The 26,513-nt window shown below is 41.1% G+C and overlaps 2 protein-coding genes across 2 annotated transcripts; both read left to right on the forward strand.

The window, feature by feature from the left end:
• Positions 1 to 966: 966 nt before the first annotated feature.
• LOC308108988 (solute carrier family 2, facilitated glucose transporter member 9-like) lies at positions 967 to 26,513 on the forward strand (the record flags this gene model as incomplete). Its single annotated transcript, XM_080462318.1, has 11 exons — positions 967 to 990; positions 3,832 to 3,992; positions 4,064 to 4,188; positions 4,941 to 5,070; positions 20,720 to 20,868; positions 21,068 to 21,255; positions 21,970 to 22,080; positions 22,221 to 22,322; positions 24,407 to 24,482; positions 25,727 to 25,854; positions 25,949 to 26,513. The coding sequence occupies 11 exons, from the start codon at positions 967 to 969 to the stop codon at positions 26,132 to 26,134; spliced, it is 1,380 nt and encodes a 459-aa protein (XP_080318444.1). The 3' UTR covers positions 26,135 to 26,513.
• LOC308108553 (solute carrier family 2, facilitated glucose transporter member 9-like) lies at positions 5,607 to 13,507 on the forward strand (the record flags this gene model as incomplete). The annotated part of the gene is made up of 6 exons (XM_080461600.1): positions 5,607 to 5,619; positions 6,026 to 6,121; positions 7,891 to 8,078; positions 12,463 to 12,573; positions 12,753 to 12,854; positions 13,322 to 13,507. 6 exons carry the CDS (start codon positions 5,607 to 5,609, stop codon positions 13,505 to 13,507), a joined length of 696 nt encoding a protein of 231 aa, XP_080317726.1.

Genomic DNA, 26,513 nt, shown 5'->3' on the forward strand with positions numbered 1-26,513 from the left:
CCGTCAGGGAACTTTTTAAAATGAAACTCTTTGTCTTAATATTAATCCACTCGGTGTTGTGCTGCTCTGTAGTCATGGTGCTGCTTCCATAGAGCTGCACATGCGGCTGCTCCAAGTAAGGGAGTAAAAAAATGGAAGTAAACAAAACTGCGTTAATTAAGTAAACATTTTTTTAAAGAGGTAAACATTTCAAATCAATAAAATAAATTAGCACGTTATTTTTGACAGCACCAGTATGAGTCATACAGAATACATTAGAATGCAACATTTAAGGTCTATTTATTAAAGAATTTCCATGGTGGAGGAACTTCTGCCTAAAACCATGGCCCCAAGTGCTGGGAGTTGGTGGTTTTATAGTTCAGAGTCACCTGGAATAGCAATCCAACTTTACCCTCTGTCCATACAAATGTCCGAGTACTCGCCATTGTTGATGTTGAGAGTGTATTGTTCACTGAGTGCATGTGTGGCTTCATTACAAAAACAAACAACAGCACGCAAAACTTTTCTGAAACAAACGCAATGCGTTTTCACTTGAAACAGTGCCGCGTAAACGAGGCCTAACTCTTTGTACCTAAACTTGAATAGCAGGCCTTTTATTACACCAACACATAAAATGCTGAAATTGAATGCTTGATATACTGTATTTCAAAGTTCTTCCCATACAAACAAAGCTTTTCTGGACACTGAAATCTCTAAACATTATAAGCAAGCTCCTATTTGATAGGGGAGGCTATTCTGAAGCAGCATCTACTCAATTACAACCTTTTTCAGATGGACCTTATACCAAGGTTTGGTAACCACAACATGGAATCATTAAACATTACTGTGGTTCTTTCCCACTTTTTGATCTCCCTTCTTCTTCTTTTGCGACGCATTCTGACAAAAAGTTAATGATAACCATGAAATACATCACGAAGTAAGTGCAGTCTGCACACATCCTGTCTGATCAGTACTGGGAAACACACGATGGAGATCTTGCTTCGACAGCTGGTAAGTTTTGACTCATATAGAAATGTATTCCCTGTGATAATTGTCTGTAAATGTGAGTATTGTTAACAGACATTAGAAGCAGTGGGTGAAAATGTGTCAAAATCTTAAACAGAAGTCATTATTTTCCTTAAACAGTATAATGCTGTGGTGAAAAGAGTTGAATGGAAGAAACAAAACTTGTTTGAGGTGTAAGTTGAAAAGGAAGTGACACATTTGAGATAAAACTGTATTTTAGTTTGTCACAGCTCAGTGAGTCAGAGAACCGCAGTATCTGCCGAGTCACTGCACTATTCAAAGTGTACTCCTTTCACACAAAAAAAACAACAACTTGTCATTACACTCAGAAGCTGTGCAAGGGCAGAAATCCTATTTCTTTTTTTTTTTTGGTGGGGGCAATAAACAGAAAAAAGTTTCACATTTGTAACACATCGTGAAATGTAGACGTTAATTTAATTCACTCTGATACAACATGTTGATTATATTCATAATATTACATCTATGATCAATATACTGTTACATACAGGTTCTTATAAATCCCTTTGGTTACATGATTCTCCTCAAAAGATGTTTTTACAGTGCAGTTAGTGAGCTATCAACCTGAACCAAGAGCTCTTCAAGTAGTGCAAAACAAGTACACAACTATTTCAGTATTGCCATTTATCACATAGTGTAACTTTTATATTATGACAGGGAGAACCTGATAATCCTCTGACTGAATTGAAAGACATAATAGGCCTAATCTGTTACTTTCATGATTAAGTTTTATACTTTCCACAGTTAATGATATCATTTTAAAAAAAGACATTCTAATATTGGTGGTGGCTGATCAGCTTCCTGACGGCGGGATGGGAGCTCCGACTCAGGCCCTGCTTACATGACAGCGTTTTCCAGTGAAAATGTCAAACTTTCGTTGTGTTTTAGGTGCTTATGTGTTTATGTGACACTGAAAATATGAGAACGGCTCCCAAGGTGGAACTTTTTTACAACGCTCCAACTTTGTTGTCGTGTAAACGGGCGAAAATGCAACTTTCTAGAAACGCTGCCAATGTGCATGCGAACCACGGCTGCAGTAAATAGTTCATCAAGTAGGTGGACAATAACAACAATGGCGGCCTCCAGAGCATCATGACTCCCAGTCCATATTCTCCTGGGACTTGGTAGTTTTATTGTTGAGTCACCCAGAATAGCAATTCAACTTCGTCGTCTGTCCTAAAGAATGTCTGTGTACTTGCCAAGTTAAAGTTTGTTTAAGCTTGCGGTTTCATTACAAAAACAACCAACGGCACCCACGAGTGGCCCAACATGAAAATGACATCATTTTCAGCATTTCTGCCGTTTCTGTGTAAGACATCATTTCCAAAACATGGCTGTGTAAATGTGAAACTTTTCTGAAGCAAAAATGATGTGCAATGTGTATGTGTGTGAACACCACATATATACAGAGATCTACAAAGAATTGAAAAAATAATTAATTGTTTTCTTTTGCGATCTTCGAAATTCAGTCCTAGTGGCCAATAGAGGGCACTGGACCTCACCACTTACTGATCAACAATATAAGTGAATGACATAGAATTAAACCAATCAGCGTCATTTGATGTCCGAGAGTTGGGGCACTTTTTAAATTGCCCAATCGCCAGACCTGATAGTTGATTGGCTTAGAGTCATTTCTGATTTGTTCTCGCGTGTTTCTACAAGATGCTGAGATGAAGACAACAAGCCGCTCCCTGGTTATTAACTCATCTCTTCTAATTTACCTGTCTGAAAGAAGAAATTTGACTGAAAAGCTGCAGACAATATACAGACAATACCCTTGTTGATGCTATATATACTATTTAGATGAAACGAACCTGAGCAGCTCGGCCTCAATATTAACATGATGAAAGAGCAACAACAAATACAGAAGTACATGATTTTGACAGTTGTGTGTGTGTGTGTGTGTGTGTGTGTGTGTGTGTGTGTGTGTGTGTGTGTGTGTGTGTGTGTGTGTGTGTGTGTGTGTGTGTGTGTGTGTGTGTGTGAGAGTGAGAATCAAAAACCAAACCCTATACAGTGTCATCAGGGGTTTAGCCAATCCCAATGAAGGTAGGCCATCTTTTTGACCTTCCCAGAGTTCCGCTCTGGCACATGGCACCACAAGAAGGCAGTACTTCATCCTCTTCCCAAGATGGGCATGTGTGGGCGGAGACAGTCCTGCTCACCGAGACACAGCAGATTCTAAATGCAGCTCATATGATCCAATGTTCAAAATGGATGAAAAACAAGGAAAAGCTGGATTTGGGGCAATAAACTGTAAGCCAGTATAAGCTGTATAATATGACCCCTTTAAATGGTCTATTCACTAGCAGATTCAAAGTACACCTCAATGTAAAAAAGGCAAGATTGGCAGCAGTTTCAGTGCTTGTTGTTATGTGGTTTTTAATGCATTGTATTTAAATTAACACTCAGAATGATGGCTGAAATTGAAGAATGACGAAGAGCCCCAACTAAGAAACTCATTACCTGCTGCCACTGCGTCAGGCGTATTACATTCACTGTTGTCCAAACTCTTTATATTGTCACTTATCAACACTGGATGGTTAAATCAGTTTTAAAATAAATATTAAAAGAACACTGTTGAAAGAGACAGTTAAAATGATCTGTGACTCTTTTTGTTCTCCTTCACATTCAGACTCGCGGCAAAGCTTTGCTCCTCGTCATTATTTTGGGATTTGGAGGAAACTTTCATTTGGGATACCACATGACTGAACTGAGTTCCCCTTCACCAGTGAGCCACGGCACTTTTTAATGATCTTTGTGTTTTTCATTTGAAGCACTGATCGTTGTCTATTTCTTACCCTGCAGTTCATACAGAGTTTCATCAACAGCAGCTGGTATGAGAGATATAATGAGACCCCGCCTCCAGAGACGGTCACCATGATCTGGTCTCTCGTTGTGTCCGTCTTTGCTGTCGGTGGTCTCTGCGGGGCCATCAGTGTCAAGATCATTGCAGAAATAATGGGAAGGTGAGTATGAAACCAACTGTAAATGTCACGTGACTTTGAAAAATAAGGAGTGCTGTATTTCTCTCCTTCAGAAAGAAAGGAGTAATCTGCTGCAGCTGTATTTCAATAGTTGCGGCTGTGATCATGCTGACGAGTAAAGCTGCCAAATCCTTTGAAATGATCATTGTGGCCAGGATACTGTTCGGCTATGCAGTAGGTAAATGTCAGCATTCTGCACAATGACGATGAATCCCTAAATATCTCCAATGCCCCTACTCATCTTGCACACCTTTTTCGCTATGTTCCCGGCAGCCACGGCGTCCCCGTTTGCCCAAAACGCAGTGCACTGTGGCCTTCATACCTCTTGATTTCTTTTTCGGTGGCACAGCTTGTTGAAGGTGTTCTGTCGTTGATCGCTCAGACTCAAATGAAACTCCCCTCCGGGCCCGGCTTCCTCCCGTGCGCCTTGGCAGACCGGAGTGGAACGCAACGCGTCGGGTCCACAAACCGTCACACGCCGGGACAAGCCGCGATTGATCGTGATGAAATGGCTACCATACGCCGTAGCTTTGCCGTGAGAACCATGACGAAGCGCGATGCGACGTGATAAAACGCGAAGCAACCATGAAACAACCGTGACAGAACGTGCACTAAACGTAACTTCCTGTAAGCCTCCCGTCCCACTACGGACCGCCTCCAAGTTCTATTACTGCCTATTATATTTTGTGACGTTCATCCCGTTTTGCTACGGGCTACTGAGTTTCTCATCCGCGCCGTGGCCGGCGTGGCAATTTTTTTGACAGTTTAAAAATCTGGCACGGCGCCCACGGCAATCCCGACCTGTTACGTTTGCCCATCCTGTCCCCCTGCGTTGTCTCACCTCCATCCCATTTTGTCCATGGTGGCCTGACACGTGGTTGCCGTGGTTGCCGGGAACATAGTGTAATCCTCGCTTTACCTCACGTGCAGGTTTGGGAGGTAGTTTCCATCTGATGTATCTCGGGGAGATTTCGCCCAAAAAGATCAGAGGCCAAATAACTCTGACGTCGGCAAACTTTGCGTCACTTGGAAAACTGTCTGGACAGTTTTTTGGATTAAGGTATGTTGAAATCGGCATGTTATTCGACAGATGATTTATAATCTACTCCACACATGATCTAAATCAAAGTCATTCTGTAAGGGTAACGTTGTTAAAACGTGCAAAATGCAACAGCTTCAGAAGTTTTCTGGGCAACAGAAGGTTTCATTAAAAACTTGGCTCTGCGTCATTTTCGGTAGTAATTGTTTGGTTTTGTGAAAATATAAAGATTTTCATCACATATACTCTGCACCACAACACAGAAAAACTTAAAAGTTTAATTTGAAAGGTTATTATGGCACTATTTTACTGGTCCGGCCAACTCAAGATGAATTTAGGCTGTATGTGTGACCTGAAATCAAATGATCTTGACACCCCTGCATTCTGCCATTGCTTTAAGAGGTGGCTGATATTAATAGGTTTATGATCCAATATGATTCACAGTTCTTTTGGAAATCCCTCAGAAAAATATGGCATAAATGTTAACATTTGAAGAAAAACCTATTTTCTAGTAAATACTTTTGAAGCAGAATTCACCAAGCATTAATTGTTCACCCATGAACTGGGAAGGTGAGCTAAGGGTTAGACCGTTGCAAGACAGGTTGGTTTTACCCTACTGATGATGCGTTGTTGCAATAGTAACATTTGATTGTGTAGATTCTGGTAAAAACGTTTTAAGGTGTAGGGGGCATGCTCCAGATTCCATCAGCCAATCACTCTAAAAATGCAGGATGCAGATTAAAGAAACAAACACCAAAGACACTTAACAAGTTTATTTCATGAAAAATTCCCTGTGAAAATATTCATTAATGTTTTTTTAATCATTAATTTGCAAACATCTAGAGATAAGTCTAGAATTGATTCATATACATAACATATCACGAAAATTAAAAGGCTAAAAAGAATTCCTTTCATTTTTCCAGTGAGATCATCGGCCGCAAAGACACGTGGAACGTTGTCCTCTCGCTCCCTGCAGTTTTTTCAGTGGTTCAACTTCTGGTGTTTCCGTTTCTCCCCGAATCTCCCAGATATTTATACATAGAGAAACGAGATAAGGATGCATGCAAAAAAGGTTGGTGTCTCTCCTGTCTAACAAACGGTCTGTGGCAGCAGTTTCACTGCATTACATTATTCCACAGAAAAGGTAAGTGACATATGACTACAGCAGGTGATGGTAAAACCCAAATGTATAGCCAAAAAGGCAAACTCTGGAGAAACATACCCAGGATATCTCCCTGTCACTCGGGGTGACTGACCCAGACATGTGCGATCCTGATAAGCGTTACTACGAAGCAGGTTAACGCCTCGATATTTCAACCCAGAAAGCATGTTCACGAGGGCGGAGCTTGCGGCGTCTGACCAATCACACACACAGAGAAACCCTGCAGAGTAGCTTAATTTACCATAGAGGAGCAGTCATTCTCTAAAAATAGTAAAATATAAAACACATTCATCGGGCAAGAAGCAGCTGTTGCCATGTTCACAGCCAGAAAATGACTGACTTGTCAACGCGTGACTTTGTGAGATTATACGATATTGATTCATTGGACGACACAGATGGATAGACACGGCATTGTGGTCACTCAATTTCACTTTATTACAACAGAAACGTTTCAGGCAGTGCTTCCTCACTGCTCTTCTTTTTAGCTTATATATTCCATCTAGTTGTTTTGAGGGTCACTTTCCTCACTGTGACGACAGGAGCAAATGAGCGGTCCATAAATTCATGTTTCTGCAGTTCTGTCAGGCGTGACCATTATTAACCTTATTATTTCAGATGCAACCCTTGTGGGGCGAAACAGACTTGGGGAACAAGTGAAGAACAAGAACAAAAACATTGTATTTAGTTCTATATAAATAAAGTTGAATTGGTAGAGCGTGAGACTCACAATCTCAGGGTAGTGGGTTCGTGTCCCACGCCGGGCGCCACCTTCCCGTGGGCCCACCACCTGCAGGAAGGTTCTTAAATGGTGCGATGTGATCTGGGTGACGGTGCTCAGACTGTCGCCCCCGCGACCCGGAAACGGATAAGCGGAAGAAAATGAATGAAGGAATGAATGAATGAATGGTTTTAAATATCAGATCTTTAAAATCAGATGGAGCTTTGTGAAAAGTGAATAAAGCCCCGGAGATGTATCCGCGGCATAAAGCCTGTTAACCCTTAAGAATCCATATATTAGCCGCGCAATTGCAGGGATCATAGCATGTGAAAAAAGTTGCGGCTTATAGTCTGGAAATTACGGTACTTGCAACATGAACTGCACACGGACAGACCAGATTGCCAAACATAACAAGGTTTGACATGACATGACCTATATGCTGAACCATGATAAGATATCATTTAAATGAAAACAGACAATCTTCCCATTTACTGCACACCTACCACCATTTTGACTTAATTTAGAATGCGATTGTTGTACTGTATTGTATGATAGATCTGTTTTAGATCAACTTGTACCATTGATTAAAATGGAAAAAAGCGGAATTTTGAATTATTACTATTGTTGTGATCAGATTCACACAAGTTAATGACAGAATGGAGTCAGGACACTGTGTTTAAACCGTGTTTGAATAAAAGGCATATTTTAACAAATATATAGATTTAAATTACTTGTAAAGCGCATAGTGTGGAACCATTTATGTCTTTTTCAAGTGATTATAAGAAAGAAAACCAAAGCTAGCTTTTAGAAATGGGTCAAATTAACCCATTAAAAAAAAAGACAAAGAGCAAGGTTTTTATCAATGAGGAGCACATTTAATTAACAATTTAATAACTTGACTCCCTTACGAAGACTTTGTCTAATGTCTCTTTCTAACCTTTGTCTCTGGACTAAATTCCAGCTCTGCAGACCCTGTGGGGTCCAGGTGACTACAAACAGGAAATGGATGAGATGTTGACTGAGCAGGCGGCCATTGAAGCAGCTCCACCAAAAAGCTCCCTGCAGCTGTTAAAGGATAGGACTGTTCGATGGCAGTTGGTCACCATGGTCCTCATCTACTGGTTCAACCAGCTGTCAGGCATGTCTACGGTGAGTCTGCTGTTCATTCCAATGACCTGGAAGACCTATGCGGGCAAAACGCATCACCAGTTCAGGCCACACAAGTACAGTGAACATGCTCAAGAAAACAATTTGATTGCCCCCTGTTGTTGTGAAAGAAAGAGCAATGTCTTGCTGCTGGAGAAAATCTATTAGTTAAAACATTTACGTGTCGATTACAAACAGTGAAGTCAAGGCTGCGCAAATGCACTTTATGAATTATTTCTTTTTCATGATGTTGAACTACATTCATGGCTTACATTTACTCTGGAGGCAAACGCTGTTATTGTCCATCTACTTGTGCATGTGCAGAAGAACTATTTACTACGACCGTGATGTGCATGCGTAGTAGCAGCGTTTCAGAAAAGTTGCTATTTCGATCACTTCCATGGGGATTGGAGTCGGGAGCGATTTTGCAAAGTTCCACCTTCAGAACTGTTCTCAAAAAGTTGCATTTTAAGCAGCTCAGAGCACTGTTGTCCTGTAAAGGGACATCCAAAACACAACGAAAGTCTTCAGTTTTCACTTGAAAAGGTTATCATGTACGCGGGGCATTGATCTAACCCTAAACCCCGAGGTGGTCATCACAACAAAGACAAGTCCCAAACGTATTGACACAACATTAATTTTAGGGCCCGAGCTTTCACATAATGCGCTCTGGAGCTCATTGAACTAACTCAAACACTCACAACTCTGTGATTACTAACCTTAAACCACATTTTGATCGTCGTTGTCACCGAAGTAGGCCACATCCAATCAGTGTGACGATGTATACTACAGAAGTGGAAAAATAACATTTAAACATAATGTGAAGTTCAGCCTTGGTTTGTGCAGATTCCCGACATTAAAGGATCCAGAAGCATCTGACCACAGAGTCTTTCCTTTCTTTTCACCATTATTTATTGGACATAGGTAGGTCATGTAGCCATAGGTAGAAAACCTTTTAACAAAGAAATCATGTCACTGCACATGTACAACCTATTTCACAATGAAATGCGTTTCTTTTTTGCAATCCAAACTCATATGTAAATAAAGTACTGGAAATATAGCACATCAACACAAGAGTATTTAAATCTATGAAGTTGAAGTTAAGTACCTATTTTTTAGTGTTTTACTCCACCAAAAATGCATTCTTATCTGTCATTAAATGGTATTTTAATCAACACAATTTCTACTTTTAATATATAAAATTATCAAATGTCCTTCACTGTAAATCATAGTACATGAATTACCACATTTTGTTTTTAGCAGAGATTTTAAATACAATTTTAAATGCAACTAAACGAACTAAAGATCACCAATTAACTACTGAAATCATAATCAGCGAGCTCAAAAGAAGACACAGCACACATCACATTGGATCAACACAAAGCTCCCCAGCAGAGAGTCTTCATTTACTGCCTTGCCGGCTGCCTTCCAGGGCACAGTTGTTCAAAACTCGGTTATTTTAACCACCAGTTAAGCCCTGACCTCTGGTTAAATCCTTAAACCGCCGATAGCTAACCAACTGTTAAATATGCGTTGTTTAAAACATGGTTAGTCATCCCGTTAGCTAACGTTGCCGTCAAGGTTAACAGTGAGGTTAACAACAGTGGTTAGCATCCCTGACGCCGCTCCGCCCGAGGCTCCGCCCACTTTCAAGTCTCCGTGCTTCTGCGTTTTGTCTGGAGCGTTGTGGTGGACGGCAGCGCAGTGTTTTTATCTCGTCTATCAAACTACCATAAAACATGACAAACTACGCTGCTGCCAGGATATTAAAGTGGATCATGAAAACTGAGCTGGGATGATTGACGGCATCATGTAGCCTCATCTTTTATTAATTTTAACCCGAGAGAACGATGTAGAAAGTGGACTGTACGTGGCCATAGAGACAAATAATAATGTGTGGGAACGAGATAATAAGTCGTTACCTCAAATTAATAAAGCGAGGGAACGAGATCATTTAATCTCTGGCTGAGAGATTCTTTACTTGTGGCCACGAAGGGAGAGGTCTGAATGCGAGCTGTGTTGCTCTCTGCTATGAGATGCTCCACAGCACTGCTTTATATTAAAGCCATACTTTTGGTTCATCAGTAACTGCTAAACAAACTACATACTACTGTAAATGAAAGCTTGGATTTTTTTAGCCATTAAATGAGCCTTTTAATGGCGCTTCATGTGAAAGAGAACTTTTATTGTCGATCAGCGTGTGTTTACACAGGTTGCTATTGGAAACGGCTGTAGAGCTGCGTTCTATCACTCTACACCTCCATTCCTCCTGATGTTGAAGCATTTGATTCAGACACGTCCAGAAAGAAAGTGAAAGGAGTAGAAATTCACTATGTAATGCCCAAATGTTGAAAAATAAGCCCCAGCCTCATTTATTTATGGTAAAGAGGAAATATGTGATCCGGAGCTGCTGAGAATTAGATCCTCTCTTTTTGAATCAAGGTGAGTTTAACATGTCTGTATTTCACATGCTTTAGTTAGAAAACACCAGTGGTGGGCCGTCAGGGCCTGCAAGAAAAAATATCAGAATCACAGACTGATGTTGATTATATTTTGTCCATGAACACTTATTAAATAATTCCACATAGTCTGTCCGCTTCCTCTCATAGCTTCTGCCCCGGCCGGCTGCGCTGCTTCCAGACTGTACTTCCATATTGAAGCTTTTAACTTCTAGAAGGCCGTGCATGATGTCAGTGTATTCAAGCTCTCTGATTGGATCGTCAGAGAGTTCACTCTCCAGCTAGCTGACTGCATCTGTAGCGAGCTGCATGATCAAAAATATAGTTGTGTTGATTGAATAGTGGTTTTATCAACCCACAATGACTAAAGGAGAAAATAAAGACATTTGGTTGCAGATTTTTCGTCAAAACCATTTTCAAGACGGACTTTTCCAAGAGGTCATTGAACGCACCGCAGCACTCAAGCGCAGAGTTCATGTGCAATTTATCTGCACTCCCTACAAACTCAATGGCAGGATTCAGTATTATATTATTTGCCATTATATTATTTTCAAGACGACGAAAGGCTGACGTTTGTCACCGACCCCCAGAAGTTTTGGGAAAAGCAGGAGCTATTTTATGCAGCTGCAGCTGAAGGAGAGACTGAACTTGGATTTTTTTCATTCATGATGGTATTTATTCTGGCTACACGAGTATCTATCCATAATGCAAAGGGTTTTTATACTGCATTTCTGCATGGTAACATGGTTTTTGTAACCATAAAAAAGTTATTGAGGGGTGGATTGAGTCAGAGCAGCACTCGCGAAGGCCTCGGTCTGAAATGCACGGCCCGCCACTGGAAAAGTGGCAGATGCCACCCTGCCTAGTCTATGCATATGAACTCATGCTGGATTTCCTCAGCATCCATCTGTAGAACTCTCTGAAATAGAGTGAGAGACAAGATCTAGTAAACAGTCAATGTACATGTCAGAAGGTCATGTGTGCAGTATGCAACATCATAGTGCTACAGTAAAGTCAACAATACATACCTCCACATATGCATGCCGTAACCGTTTGACCCTCTCTGAGCTCGGCTCAAAAGACACTCGATACAGTTGTTTCATTTGGACCTGATTTCTTTTCAGGATGCGTGCCAGTGTTGACAGAGAGACCTGATGGACATTGTTGAAAATGGCTTGGTCACCAATAGTGTTTGCTTGAACTTCTCTGAGCCTGATGGCATTATTGGCAAAAACCACGTTTGTTATCTCTCTCTCTTGTTCTTGTGTGAAAATGCACCCCCTTCCTCCTCGCCGTTCTCAAGCCTCATTCCTATGTAGAAAAAAACCCATGTAACCTACTGTAACATGACACAGGAAGGGCTGTCCAAAGTGCAGATACGGTGCATACAATAAGCAGCAGATTACTGTAACGGTGGACTGATTTGTTTTTTTACCGGTTTTCTTGTTGAAACGCCCTTATGACAGATGCCACAGAATATCTGCTTGGATTTGGCTGAAGTCTTTGTTCAGCCTCCTTTAGCGTCAATCCATGGCTCATGACATGGTCCACTAGTGTTGCACGTACTTTATTAGATAAATTTGGTCCTCTTCTTCTACATTGTCTTCCTGCTTCAGGTCTTCCTCTTCCTCCACGGCCTCTACCTGTTGTGTTGTTGTTGTATTACATTTTCATTTATAACAATTTGAGTTGTTGTTACATATCAGACTCTAACAGGGCTTCATCAGGGGAAGTGATGTGACACTGTGATCCAGCTGGGTGTCTCTGGAGTGAACCACTTCAGGTTTACAATAAAATAGAAATATTTTATTATCCCAGCAGGCTCGTTCATACACTGAGATACCTTATGACAACACTGACTAGATCTCGGTCAAATCTGCACTAATCTCAGCCCTTTAACGCTATTCATGTTTTTTTTTTCCTCCCAGATCAGCACCTTCTCTTTTGACATCTTCATGGAGTCAGGTATACCAGAAAACGTCATACGTTATGTCACCCTTGGCCTTGGATTGTGTGAAATCATCACTTCTATGTCGAGTGTGAGAAAAAATGCTTCATCTGTACCAATGTTTCCCTGTAAATAATTGATCTTTGTGTAGTTTTCATGTCGAGTTGTATATTTTGTAACATCTCCATTCCCAAACCAGGAAATTCATGATGATTAACTACTAAATATATTTTGAACTTGATCCTTATCTTTTGCCTTCATCTCATTCAGAGTATTCTCATCGACCGTCTTGGGAGGCGGGCGTTGTTCTGGGGGGGCTACGGTGCCATGTCTGCAATCTGGGTGTTGATCACTATCACACTCAACATGAAGGTACCTCTGGTAGTACATCACTTTTAGGAAGGCATTCACAGATCCTCAGTTATTTTGTGTAAATAACACAAGCTTTAATTCATACAGAGTTCCAGCTACTGGGTTTCATACATCGTTGCTGCTATGATCGTCCTCATCATTGTGCTCTTCACTGGAGGACCTGGTAGCTGATTTGAAGTGGACTTGTAGTTAATATTAACGCGATACTCTGAAAATTGTTCAACATCAGATTTCTCTGTGTGGTTGACCCAGGTGCGGCGTCAGGTCCACTCAACAGTGAGATTTTCATCCAGTCTGATCGACTGTCTGCGTTTGCCATTGTGGGGTTGCTGAGGTGGTTCGTGGTTGCAATTATTGGCTTTATATTTCCTTTTCTTGTTGTGAGTAAAAACAAACAGAACTTGAGCTAAACAATGCCGATTGTACCATGAAACTCATTGTGATTTATCTTCCGTGTCGTCTCACAGACATCTCTTGGCTTCTACAGCTTTGTGCTGTTTGCCTGTGTAAGCCTTCTGGGTTCACTTTACACCTTCTTCATTCTGCCGGAGACAAAAGGAAAGACGATACTGGAGATCACTGAGGAGTTTAATGCCATCACTGTGTGTGGGAGATCCTCTCCAGAGGAAAAAACAACAGAGACCAAGTTTTGAGGCGGTCTAGACCACGGGTGGACCAACCTGCGGCCCGCGAGCCAGTGTGCAGCTCTTTGCCGGTCAGTGTGCGGTTCCTTGATCCATTAACGGAAACCATTGGAGTGTGGCTCCTCCAGCTATAAATAATTCTCTCACTTTTCTTAATTGGTACTCAAATGCGTCACTCAGCGCACAACACCATGATCAACTGCAATGTCCCTCTCACTCACGTTGTCGCACAGTTTAACACAAAACCAAGATGATTACGATGGGAGAACAATGAAGGAACAATGACAGATGCTAAATTACCAGAAGCACAGAACTATTTGATATAACTGTGCTAAATGGAGAAATAAAGTCCCGGGAAGTAACGTCCATAATCCATAATAATAATAATCCATAAATCCCTCCTGCAGTGTTAACCCACTCCCCAGCCGGTGCTGCACTATACAGTATTTGACAGGTCGGGCTAGTTAAAGCACACAATGGCATGTAAACAAAGGCTCAGGTACAGAGACACTTCAGATACGCCAGCGTAACAGGTCTGTTGCTTCTGTGCAGTTCAGCTTAGCTCAGCAGAATTTGTTTATAAATTTACAAAATACCTCTATTCCTGTATTGTGTCTTTTCACATTCAAATATCATTTTAACGGAACATCAGCCACAATATCAGAAACAAATAGCATGAAAGACAAAATGTGTACTTAATCTCACTCATAGTGCAAATAAAAAGACACGAGCATATCACTCTTCATAACTATTGGTTTCAGATAAAGGCATGAGCTGAAGACTTACTAAACTATAGGGTCGCCATTTTGGGCCACATGTGACACAGAAAAGACCATGTTTGCTACTTGCTCATTAAACTGCTTAAACATAGTCCATACCCTTACCAAATTGTTCTCACATCTTATTTACATATATGGTCACAAATGTAGGTGTTTAATCAAAGTTTTATAACTCCACAAACCTGTAAAAATTGGAAATGATTAGACCGGCAACCAATGCTTCTGTGTAGTTCTGCTTTGCTCAGCAGAATGAGGAAGTCAACAAGAATCTACTGGCAAGACGAGTCTCAGGGGAGAAGCAAAGTGCCACACTTCCTCCTGCCAGTAACACTGGTTAGCGCTCAGCTTATCAAATAAATCTGGCTTTTCCGCTTGTGAAGACCCAATAATTGACCATTTTGGCTCATATTATTACATTTCCATGGCAGAAATAATATTTTCAGATTAAAACAACAAAAATTGCACAAAATGTGATGTCACATTTAATAAGTGTCACACCAGCATGACCGGTATGTGAAGAAGTTGGAGTTTTTTGTTGGATTAGAGCCAGACACAGTTGAGATACACATGTTGAGAGCGAGTTTGGTAAAGTTCCAGCATCAATCACTCTAACAAAACGTTATCAACACACAAATGAGGCCTCTTTCCCATCGTTGTGAGGTCAGCAATATGCTACAAGGTCATTTTTGTCAAAAGTAGTTGTCTTTGAAGCAGCGGAAACAAAATTGTTCTCTATGAGCAGCCACCTGTGAGACCAGAGAGCAGGGACTGTCTGTAAAATACAAACCGCTGCAAAAGCGAAGACAGATACCACAAAAATACCTACACTGAAAAAAGAAAATACTTGGCCCAACTTAACTAATTGCTTCAATTGGTATCACCTAAATGAATCAAGTTCTTTGAACTTAAAATAATTCATTACCTTAAGTTCAAACTTAATCTAATTCATTAACTTAACTTTCAAGAACTTGATTCATTTAGGTGATACCAATTGACGCAATTAGTTAAGTTGGTCCAAGTATTTTCTTTTTTCAGTGTAATAACTTGACTGGAATTCACTGCAGTGTCACCATAATCACTGCAGCCTTTACTTGATCATACTACAACAATTAATTTGATATTGATGTATGTTTCTGGTATCTATCTTCGCTGTTGTAGCGGTTTTGCAATTTGTAGTCGGTCCCTGCTCATTTGTGTGGGCTGAGGGGGTGAAATTATTCCTGTTAATGCTGTAAATCCACGCCTTGCTGACTGTTGTCTGACTTTTGTAATTCCATATATGGAAATGTATCATACATTATGTATGAATTTTCACTTCATGTCATTTCGTGTCTGTGTGAGAGAGGGAGGTAATTTGGAAACCCAATTTGTATGATGTGGGCTTTTTGTGGTACCACTGTAATTGTTGTGCCGCTTGGTCTCTGACTTGTTGGCCACTCCTGGACCAGAGGATGTAATAGAGATGTGAGCTGATGTCACTATTTATTCCATTTTGTTTTAGACCATTTTGATTGATTGTAACTGAGAAATCTTGTTTTGTCTCATAAAGAATGATGTGTGATTTTGCAGTCTGTGTTCAAGGATGACCTGTGTCAGCACTGTTGGAACCTCTGTGCTACATTTGGTGTCCTTCAATGCAGTCTGAAAACAATTTCAGACTTCAGGAAGGCGCTGTCTGACTTCAGAGTTAGGCAAACTCCTGGAAAATCATGCAAAGGTTGTGTGCTGTGACTTTGTCTCTTCTTGCAAGAATAATGTAATAAAATTGTCTTAAACTTTTTTAAATCGCTCTCACTCCGATTCCTGTGTATTCTGAGTTTTTGTTTTACTAGGAAATTCTCCTGACAGTAACTTTGACTACTGTAACGAGTAAATAAGAACTGGAAAAACATGCTATATTTCCCTTTTTTTTCTGTATAAACTCATTAAAATAAAACAAAAAAGGACCAAAAAGTTATGTGAAGCAGGAGCAAACGAAACACTCAACTTCAAATAAAAATTGAGGTCCGTTGTACACTGTGCAATAAATAAATAGATAAATCAATAAATAGATAGATAGATAGATAGATAGATAGATAGATAGATAGATAGATAGATAGATAGATAGATAGATAGATAGATAGATAGATAGATAGATAGATAGATAGATAGATAGATAGATAGATAGATAGATAGATAGATAGATAGATAGATAGATAGATAGATAGATAGATAGATAGATAGATAGATAGATAGATAGATAGATAGATAGATAGATAGATAGATAGATAGATAGATAGATAGATAGATAGATAGATAGATAGATCGATCGATCGATAGATAGATAAAAATCCCAAAAACCTTAAGAAATTTGTGGGTTTCTTAAGGATGTCTTTCCATTTGGTGAAACTGTACTCAGCATACGAATACTCCATCTACAGTGTAAAGTAACTCCATGAAAACACTACTGCCAGATCGATACATTTTAAGTGCCTTTCTTCACATTTCCCACCCCGGTTACATACGTTTCACTTTTTAGTTCACACGTAGTGAAAACCATACCCACATGAAAGAAAGACAGTAACGCTAATAAAGTACTCATTTTCAGTAAATAGCAAAAGACTTGGTATGACATTGTACACGGTGCAATGGTCTTATTCACACTCATTAGTGTGAGTGAGACTGTGGTTATTGTTTCGACACACGTCAGAGTAGCAATGGTATTGGCAGTTATTGTATTTCCTTGGGTTAGTAAAAGTTAATGATAACCAGCCTGAAACAGATAACAAAGTCCAAGCAGTTTAGACATTCAGCAGCACTACGCACTCAATGGAGACTGTGATTCAACAACTGGTAGGTTTTCACTGATTTACCAAGAATTTTAGTTGCATGTCATCGTTGCATTGATCAAAGGACGATAAAATCAATCTTCAGTGACCACTGTTATCTTTCAGTTTTTGTTAACCACTCCAAACACCTTTAGAACTAAGCACACTTCATAAAAAACATGAGTTGAGTTTCGGCTGGCGTCCTGGTGTCCCGCTCACCTCACCTCACCTCACCTGAGTCTGTCAGTCTACTTATACACTCTGCTCTTGTTTGAAGTCCTTCCAGACTTTTCTCACATGGATTCTTGGTTTTGTGATTTTGTCTTCCGGACTTTTTTACCTTTGATTAGCACTCTCGCCTCACAGTGAGAAGTACTGGCCGAGCCTTTCTGTGTGGTGTTTGCATGTTGTTCTCGTGAGTGAGTGGGTTTCCTCCGGGTACTCTGGTTTCCTCCCACAGTTCAAAAACATGCTGTGAGGTTCATTTGTGAGCCTAAATTACCTCTAGTTGTGAATGTGAGTATGAGTAGCTGTTTGTCTCTGTGTTTGTCCTGTGATTGGCTGTTGCCCTGTCCAGGGTGTATCTTTCCCTCACCCATATTTAGTTGGGATTGGCTCCAGCGACTCGGCACAGGATAAAGTGTAGAAGATGGATGGATTCCCAACAGTCTGATCTCAACAAGTGAGTTTCTGACCATTGCTGCCATTTTAGGCCAGGGCCAGGGCCAGTGCCTCCTTTATCATGACCAGCAGTCGACCTCTCTTCCTACTGGTATGGAATGTCTACAGACAGAGCAGGAGCAGTTTCGTTCCTCCCTGGAGAGGATGGTGAAAGCACTTTCTATTTCTGTTCAACAAATGACTGAGTTGTGTCCAGCTTCCAGCATGGTTGCTCCTTCACTTTGACCACGAAATCGTCGCCAACTGGAAAACACAAGGAATTCAGATTGAGAGATATCATAGGGACTTGGAGACTTGGTGGGGGGCCTTGCCATTAGTGGACACATTTCCTAATTGTATTTTAATATCCAGGTCCTGTTTAGCTAATTCAGGTTTTGTCATTTTTAGCCCATGGCAGGCTTCATGGACATTCGATTCAGGAGTGAAGTGAAGGCAGTTTATTAATAATCTCACAACAGCACAGGTTCAGTAGTCAGCAATGCAAGAATTATCGAAAGCTGGGGCTCAAAACAAGGTCGACATCAGAGAAGTTGATACAAGCTGGATATCCCAAATTAGGCGGGTTATGAGACCAAAGAAGCCCGGATATCTCTGTCCCCTGCAACTTCCACCAGCTCTCATAGCGGGACCCAAAGTCGCTCACAGACCAAACCAGAGGTATAATCTCTTCTGTGAGTCCTGGATCCAACTCACCACCCGATGGTGATCAGTTGACAGCTCTGCATCTCTCTTCTCCCAGGTGTCCAGAATATACCGTCTTACGTCAGGTGAAACAATAACAAGATTGATCATTGACCTGAGACCCGAGGAGCTCTTGGACCAAGCAACACTTATATTGTGAGCATTCTTGTGTCTGAACATGGCATTCGTTATGAACAATCCATGACCAGCAGAGAAGTCCAATCTCATTGCTCGCATTCAGATCGGGCAGGCAATTCCTCCGAATCACCCTCTTCCTGGTTAGTTGTTGCCAACGTGACCGTTGAAGTCACCCAGTGAGACCATGGAGTCCATTAGCGGTCCCCCTTTTCAGGACTTCGCCCACTCACTCCAAGAAGGCCAAATGCTGTTTGGGCCATTTTTGGTGCATCTATAATGAACTTGTTTTCTTTTTGTTGCTCTGTCCTTCAGAGTGGTGGAAATGCTCTGCTCCTCATCATTATCTTGGGAGTCGGAGGAAACTTTCAAACTGGCTACCATATGACTGCACTGAGTTCTCCCACACCAGTGAGACGCATCACTTTTTCCAACTGGAGGTTATTCAATGATTTCTGTATTGTTTTCTTCAACATGCTAATTCTTTCAAACTTTTCCTGTAGTTCATACAGAGCTTCATCAACAGCAGCTGGTATGAGCGATATAAAGAGACCCCACCTCCAGAGACGGTTACAATGATGTGGTCTCTTATTGTTTCCTTGTATGCCGTCGGTGGACTCTGTGGTGCTTTGAGCGTTAAATTCATAGCAGGAACCCTAGGAAGGTGAGGACAACATTGACTCAATAGTCATACCGTCCACAGATATATGGAGTGCCATGCTTTTCCTCATCAGAAAAAAGGGAGTAATCTGCGGCAGCTGTATTGCAATTCTTGCAGCTGTGATCATGCTGACAAGTAAAAGTGCCAATTCTTTTGAAATGATCATGGTAGCAAGGATGCTGTTTGGCGTTGCAGCAGGTAAACCACAGTATTCCAAACAATGCATTTACATATTTTCTATTTTGAAGGTTCATACTCATTATTCTCTACTCAGGTTTGGGATACAGCTTTCACATCACTTATCTCACTGAGATTTCCCCCAAAATCATAAGAGGAATAGTGACTCTGACGTCAACAATCTTTATGTCACTTGGAGAACTGGTTGGACAACTTTTGGGATTAAAGTAGGTATGCCCTGTCATTATTAAAGGGGTCGTTTCATTTCAGACCAGAAGCTGACGTTTCACCAACTGTTCAATTGGTCCTGTCTTACAAATTTGGAAAACTCTAGGCTGATTGGCTAAAAAGCTAATAAATAAATCCATTTTGCTCACTTTGGGAAGGTTTATCTCCAAACTTAAACAAAACATACTGTACCTACTGTAAAGCTAGTATTGTAGTACTGTCTTACCAACTAAGTATATGTCTGAAAAAACAACTTTACTTTATTATTAGGAAGGCTGAAAACATTATTGATTCCTTACTCAACACCTGCTGAGTAGTAATCTAACTTAGATACTTTTAAATACAAGTAATCAGTAAAGTAACTAAACAACTTTTTAAAGGAGTAACATGAATCAGTAATCATATTACTTTTTCAAGGTAACTGTGGCAACACTGCTGCTGAGAGAATGAACCACCAGATTTGGAGAAGAAAATAGGGACCTATTGTATTGTACCATTGAAAACTCAAGGCGCGGGCGGCAGTTTTTATATTTGAAAAACAGTGAATCCAATGCCTGAAGTCGGTTGAATGTGCTAAAACTATCATAACTAAGTGGGAATCATCAGAATACAACAAATCCAAGGTATTCATCCACTATGAGCAAATCCAAGTCCTGTTTTGTGCTTTTGATGACTGCCAGCCTCACATGCAGCACCATTCAAAACTGTATATTCTGTGTGTGTGCAGGTATTATGTTGTAAATCTTACCGAAATTACCAAAATATGCCTACAGATAAAATTGCAAGGGGATTTCTGTGTTCCCATAATTGCTAACAAGAAAGTCTTTTTTGCCTCGTTTATACGACAATATTTCAAGTGAAAATGCTTTCGGTTTTGAATGTCAGACAAAATGCAACCTACTACAAGTCACAAAGTCAACTTAATCTCTTGATACTACTTACGCAAAAACCCTTATATAAAGCAAAGGTAACACGATGAGCCACTAGACTGGCGCATGATATCAGCATTGGTCAATAAAGTACCAATGTGTCAGGCTACAACCATTTATCAAATTCTGTTTTGTTTTAACAGTGAGATTCTTGGTCGCGAGGAGCTGTGGAACGTAGCCCTCTCTCTCCCTGCATGTTTTTCCATTATTCAGGTTTTGGTATTGCCTTTTCTTTCTGAATCACCCAGATATTTGTTCATCGAGAAAGGAGATGAACAAGAATGCAGAAAAGGTTATTATTTTTCTCTGAAATAATACAGTATCTTCTCAAATAACTATTTGTAGCATTGAAAGCTGTTTTGTTGTTGTTGTTATTTGGGATTATGTGTACTACCTATATGCTTCACTGACCGGGCTTTAGTAATATGTACCATCTCAAAGATGTGAAATGTGTGGTTGTATTGTTTTCTGTGTTTCTGCGCTCTTCTCAGCTCTGCAGACCCTGTGGGGTCCAGGTGATTACAAACAGGAAATGGATGAGATGTTGACTGAGCAGGCGGCCATTGAAGCAGCCCCTCCAAAAAGCCCCGTGCAGCTGTTAAAGGATAGGACTGTTCGATGGCAGCTCGTCACCATGGGCCTCATCTACTGGTTCAATCAGCTTTCAGGCTTGTCTGTGGTGAGTCTGCTTCTCAATTTGGACATCTGAACAAAGCCATTTGTTTTCAGAATAATTTCAAACAAAAATAAAATGCTGTGATCATGCAATACAACATCCCTCCAAAGGATGAAATACAAGAGAATATTTAACAATCTGTCCACAGCACAACAATCACTCATGCACTCCATAAATCAGGCCTTTATGGAGGAGTGGCTTGAAGAAAGCCATTGTTAAAATAAAACCTGATGAAGTCCCATTTGCAGTTTACCACGGGCCATGTTGGAGACACAGCAAACACGTGGAAGAAGCTGCTCCAGTCAGATGAGACCAAAATTGAGCTTTTTGGAGTAAATGCAAAACGCTATGTGGGGTGGAAAACTCGCACTGCACTGAAGATACCATCCCTACTGTCAAATATGGTGGTGGCAGCATCATGCTGCAGGGATGCTTTTTTCAGGAAGGACAAAGAGGAGGGTCAGAGTTGATGGGAAGATGGATGGAGCCACATACAGGGGAATGTTGAAGGAAAACCTATTAGAGCCTGCAAAAGACTTGAAAGTGTGGCAGAGGTTCTTCTTCCAGCAGGACAACAACCCTAAACGAACAGCCAAAGCCACAATGAAATGGTTAGATCAAAATGTATTTATGTGATGGAATGGCCAAGTCAAAGTCCAAGCTGTCCACATTGAAAGTAGCCCCTTTCCAATCTTATAGTATTTTTCTCCATCCCAGATCACCATATTTTCTTTTGACATCTTCATGGAGTCAGGTATACCAGAAGATAAGATCCGCTACGTCACCCTTGGTCTTGGAGTCTGTGACATGATCACCACCGTAGCTTCTGTGAGTAAATCTTTCTTTATTCCCAGTGTTTATGATCATTTTTTCGAATGTTCAATATGTTTTGTAACATTTACATCATATTATTAAACACAAGATGTTTATCTGATTGAATACGTATTTTCTGCATTTCTCTTACTCAGAGTCTTTTGATTGAGCGCATTGGGAGACGACCGTTGTTCTGGGGGGGCTACGGTGCCATGTTCTCTCTCTGGGTGTTGGTCACGATTACGCTCAACCTGAAGGTTTTTAAAGGACTGCTCAGATGATTTTTCTTCATTTGTTTCAAATGTTGAAATATTTGAAGTGCATCACACTTCAAGATGAAATTGAGAAAAGGCTGACTGACCAAAAGAAAATTGAAAAAACAACACTTGCACTCAGAGACTTGCCAGAGACCTAACTCAAGGCGAGACATATAGATTCTGTTCATACAGAATATATACCAGCCGATACTGTGCTTTCTTTGGATTAGTAAGGCATTTGAAGTATCTGCATCAATGTTCCCCGTGTTAATCAGAAGAATACATCAAAAACTTTTGGTCCAAGGTCCCAGCATTTGATGAGGTTTGTCCAGAAATATTACAGCCAACTACACTGCTCAAAAAAACAATGGGAACACTAAAATAACACATCCTAGATCTCAATTCTCAATTAATGAAATATTGCAGTTAAAAGTCTTTTTTCAATATATAAGTAGAGTGCGTTGAGAACAAAATAACATAAAAATGATCAATGTAAATCAAAATTATTATCCCATGGAGGTCTGGATTTGGAATCATACTCAAAATAAAAGTGGAGAATCACATTGCAAGCTTATCAAAAGTTAGAGAAAGTTCCTCAAGACAAGTCAAAATGAGGCTCTGTAGTGTGTGTGACCCCCATGTGCCTGTATAGCCTCCCTACAACGCCTGGGCATGCTTCTGATGAGGTAGCGGATGTTCTCCTGAGGGATGTTCTCCTGAGGGATCGCTTTCCAGAATTGGATCAAAGCATCAGCCAACTCCTGGACAGTCTGTGGTGCAACGTGTGGTTGGTGGATGAACCAGACATGATGTCCAAATGTGCTCAACTGGATTCAGGTCTTGGGAACGGGCAGGCCAGTCCAGAGCATCAATACCTTCATCATGGAAGAAGTGTTAACACACTTCAGCCACATGAGGCCTGGCATTGTCCTGCATCAGAAGGACCCAGGGCCCACTGCACCAGCATCTGGTCTCACGATGGGTCTGAGGATCTCATCCTGGTACCTCATGGCAGTCAGGGTACGTCTGGCAAGTACATGAAGGGCTGTGGGCCATCCAAAGAAATGCCCCCCCACACCATTACTGACCCACCGCCAAACCGCTCATGCTGGAGGAGGTTGCTGCAGCAGAACGTTCTCCACGGCGTCTCCAGACTATCACGTCTGCCACATGTGCTCAGTGTGAAGCTGTTCTCATTTTTGAAGACCACAGGGTGCCAATGGCCAATATTGGTGTTCTCTGGCAAATGCCAATGGCCCTGCATGGTGTTGGGCTGTAAGAACAGGCGGCCCCTTGTGGACGTTGGGCCTCATAGCACCCTGGTGAAGTCTGTTTCTAACAGTTTGAGCAGAAACATGCACTTTGGTGGCCTGCTAGAGGTCATGTCGCAGGGCTCTTGCAGTGCTCCTATGCCCTCCTTCACGTCTCCTGGTGTCTCCTCCATGCTCTGGACACTGTGCTGGGAGACACAGCAAACCTTCTTGCCACAGCTTGCATTGATGTGCCATCTTGGATGAGCTGCACAACCTGAGCAACTTGTGTTGGTTGTAGACACGCCTCACTAACACTAACAAAATTCAAACGTGACCAAAACATCAGCCAGAATCGATGAGCACAGCGTAATGGTTTGTGGTCACCACCTGCAGAACCACTCCTTTATAGGAAGTGTCTTGCTAATTGCCACTTATTTCCACATGTTGTCTGTTTCCGTTGCACAACAACAGGTGAAATTGATTGACAATTAATGTTGCTTCTGAACTGGACAGGTTCATTTCACATGAGTGTGATATACTTGGAGTTACATTTTGTTGTTTAGGTGTTCCCTTTATTTTTTGGAGCAGTGTACATTATGGGGCTTTAACAGTTAAAACATCTGCAGGATAGCCTTAACCTTTGTTAGATTTCCTTTGGATTTGCAACCCAAGGAATGAGAGTTTGACAATTCAGGCTACAGGATTTATGCATTTGGAGGGTTCTGAAGTTGTTCTTGATGCTCTTATTGTGGGAGGTACTCTAGGAGCATTGGGGTGCAGAGACCATTTAATGTTAAACTCATATTTCATAAAAAGTTTTCATTCATACAGGATTCAAGCTACTGGGTTTCATACATCACTGCTACTATGATCATCCTCATCATTGTGTTCTTCTCTGGAGGACCTGGTATGTGCTTCGCAGTTTACTCATTACATGTGCAATTCTGTACATCACACACTGAGATCAATGTCTGCTTATGTAATAAGTTTAGATTTTTATGTGCTGCTTTCTGTTCTTGTGCCAATGTGATTAGTGCCTCTGTGTTGTCTGTCATTCCTGCATTTTCTTGCCCTTGTTAGGTCTTCTATCTGATGGTGGTGGTACATGCCATGTAGGGGCTTGTCTCTCCTTGTTTCCTGCTCCCCCTTGTTCTCATCAGGTTTCGGCAGTCTGGGGCATTCACTGAGTAGATCATCCTTTGGAGCCAGCTTCCTGATGTATTCTTGGATTTTGGATGTTCTATATTGGATAAGGGCTCTAATGCTCGCGACTCAGCGCCTTCCCTCTTTTCGCATAATGTATGGTGTCAGTAGGCTGGTCTTGGGATGGATCCTCCATCCATAGTGAGGAGCTTTATTTTATTATCTGTGGCTTTTATCTCCTCCTCTGACCAGCTCATGATCCCAGCTGGCAATCTGATATGTTCTGACATGTTCATGGCCCCAACATTGTTCTTAACATTCTACTGACTTCTAAGGACTTACCTTAATCGCAGGAGGAAATTCTTTTTAGTTCAGGTTTTTGTGGCCTCCTCATGGTTTCCATTAGTCGGCAGGATCCTAAGGTACCCGTAGTTATTCTGGTTATCTATCTATCCCTATGTTGCCCTCTGCTACATTGACCCCTTCAGTTCTGATCGTCCTTCAGCCCTTTGATACCATCCGACACACATGCCCAACCCGAATGACATCCCTATGTCTGTACTGTAGGTCCTGGCGATATGAATCCGTGAGTCGATTTCTCGCTCATTCTTGGCGTACAGCTTGATGTCATTCATGTAGAGCGAGTGGCTGATTGTTGCTCCACTTTGGAATCAGGCCTTTGCAGAACAGCAGTGGTGAGACTGCATCCCCTTGGTTTGTGCTACAGTTGGCTTCCAGTGTCATCTTCCACAATCCCAAATCCCAAGCTTTTAGTGTCCTGTTGATCTTGTACAGTTCCACAGATTCCGGAATCCACTTGGCACTGAGTCATAGGCTTTCTTGTAATCAATCCAGGCAGTGCACAGGCTGGTGTGTCTGTTCTTGTAGTCTCTGGCAACTGTCCTGTCAACCAGCTTACACATGTGTTTGCAAAAAATGTTGAAAGCTTGATCAGGTCCTGGAATTGTTGGAAAACACTGATGTGTATCATCTCTTTGGCTGACCCAGGTGCAGCTACAGGTACACTCAACAGTGAAATTTTTATTCAGTCTGATCGGCTGGCAGCTTTCGTCATCGTCGGGACGCTGCGCTGGTTGGCTCTGGCAGTGATCGGCTTCATCTTTCCATTTCTTATTGTGAGTGAAAACAGAGTAAAGCTTCTGCATTGATGTGCATGATAAACTGCACTAATAATAACAATTATTTCCCTCTGATGTATTTCTATTACAGGGTTCTCTCGACTCATACAGCTTTGTGCTGTTTGCCTGTGTATGCATGTTGGGTTGTCTTTATACCTTCTTCATTCTGCCGGAGACTAAAGGGAAGACGATGCTGGAGATCACTGAGGAGTTTAAAGCCATCACTGTGTGTGGGAAATTCCTTTCAGAGGAAGAAATTACCGAGACCAGATTATGAAACATTCTGATCTTAACAGCATAAATACATGTTAAAAAAAACAGCACTGCTATCTATGTTTGATTCCTCATCTTTTCACACCGATGCCAGTTTTTATTCCAGTTGATTGCGACATTATAATTTTAAGAGTACATTTATAAAGAGGTGAAAAGATTTGTTTTTAACTACTAATTTCCAACTACAAAAACATAAATAAATAGCTGTGCCTTTGCAATAGCTATGCCAGTTTTCATGAACTATTGAAGCAAGACTATTTTATTTGGAAAAAGGAAAACGGTTATATGGTTCACCTGTTACTCTGCTTGATTATCAGCTCTCTTTATTTGTTACTGTTTTTGTTTCAACGTCGCAGGGGAAAATAAACTCAGTTCAAACATCT

Source organism: Lipophrys pholis (assembly GCF_963383615.2).
Source record: "Lipophrys pholis genome assembly, chromosome: 4".
Taxonomy (NCBI): Eukaryota; Metazoa; Chordata; class Actinopteri; order Blenniiformes; family Blenniidae; genus Lipophrys; species Lipophrys pholis.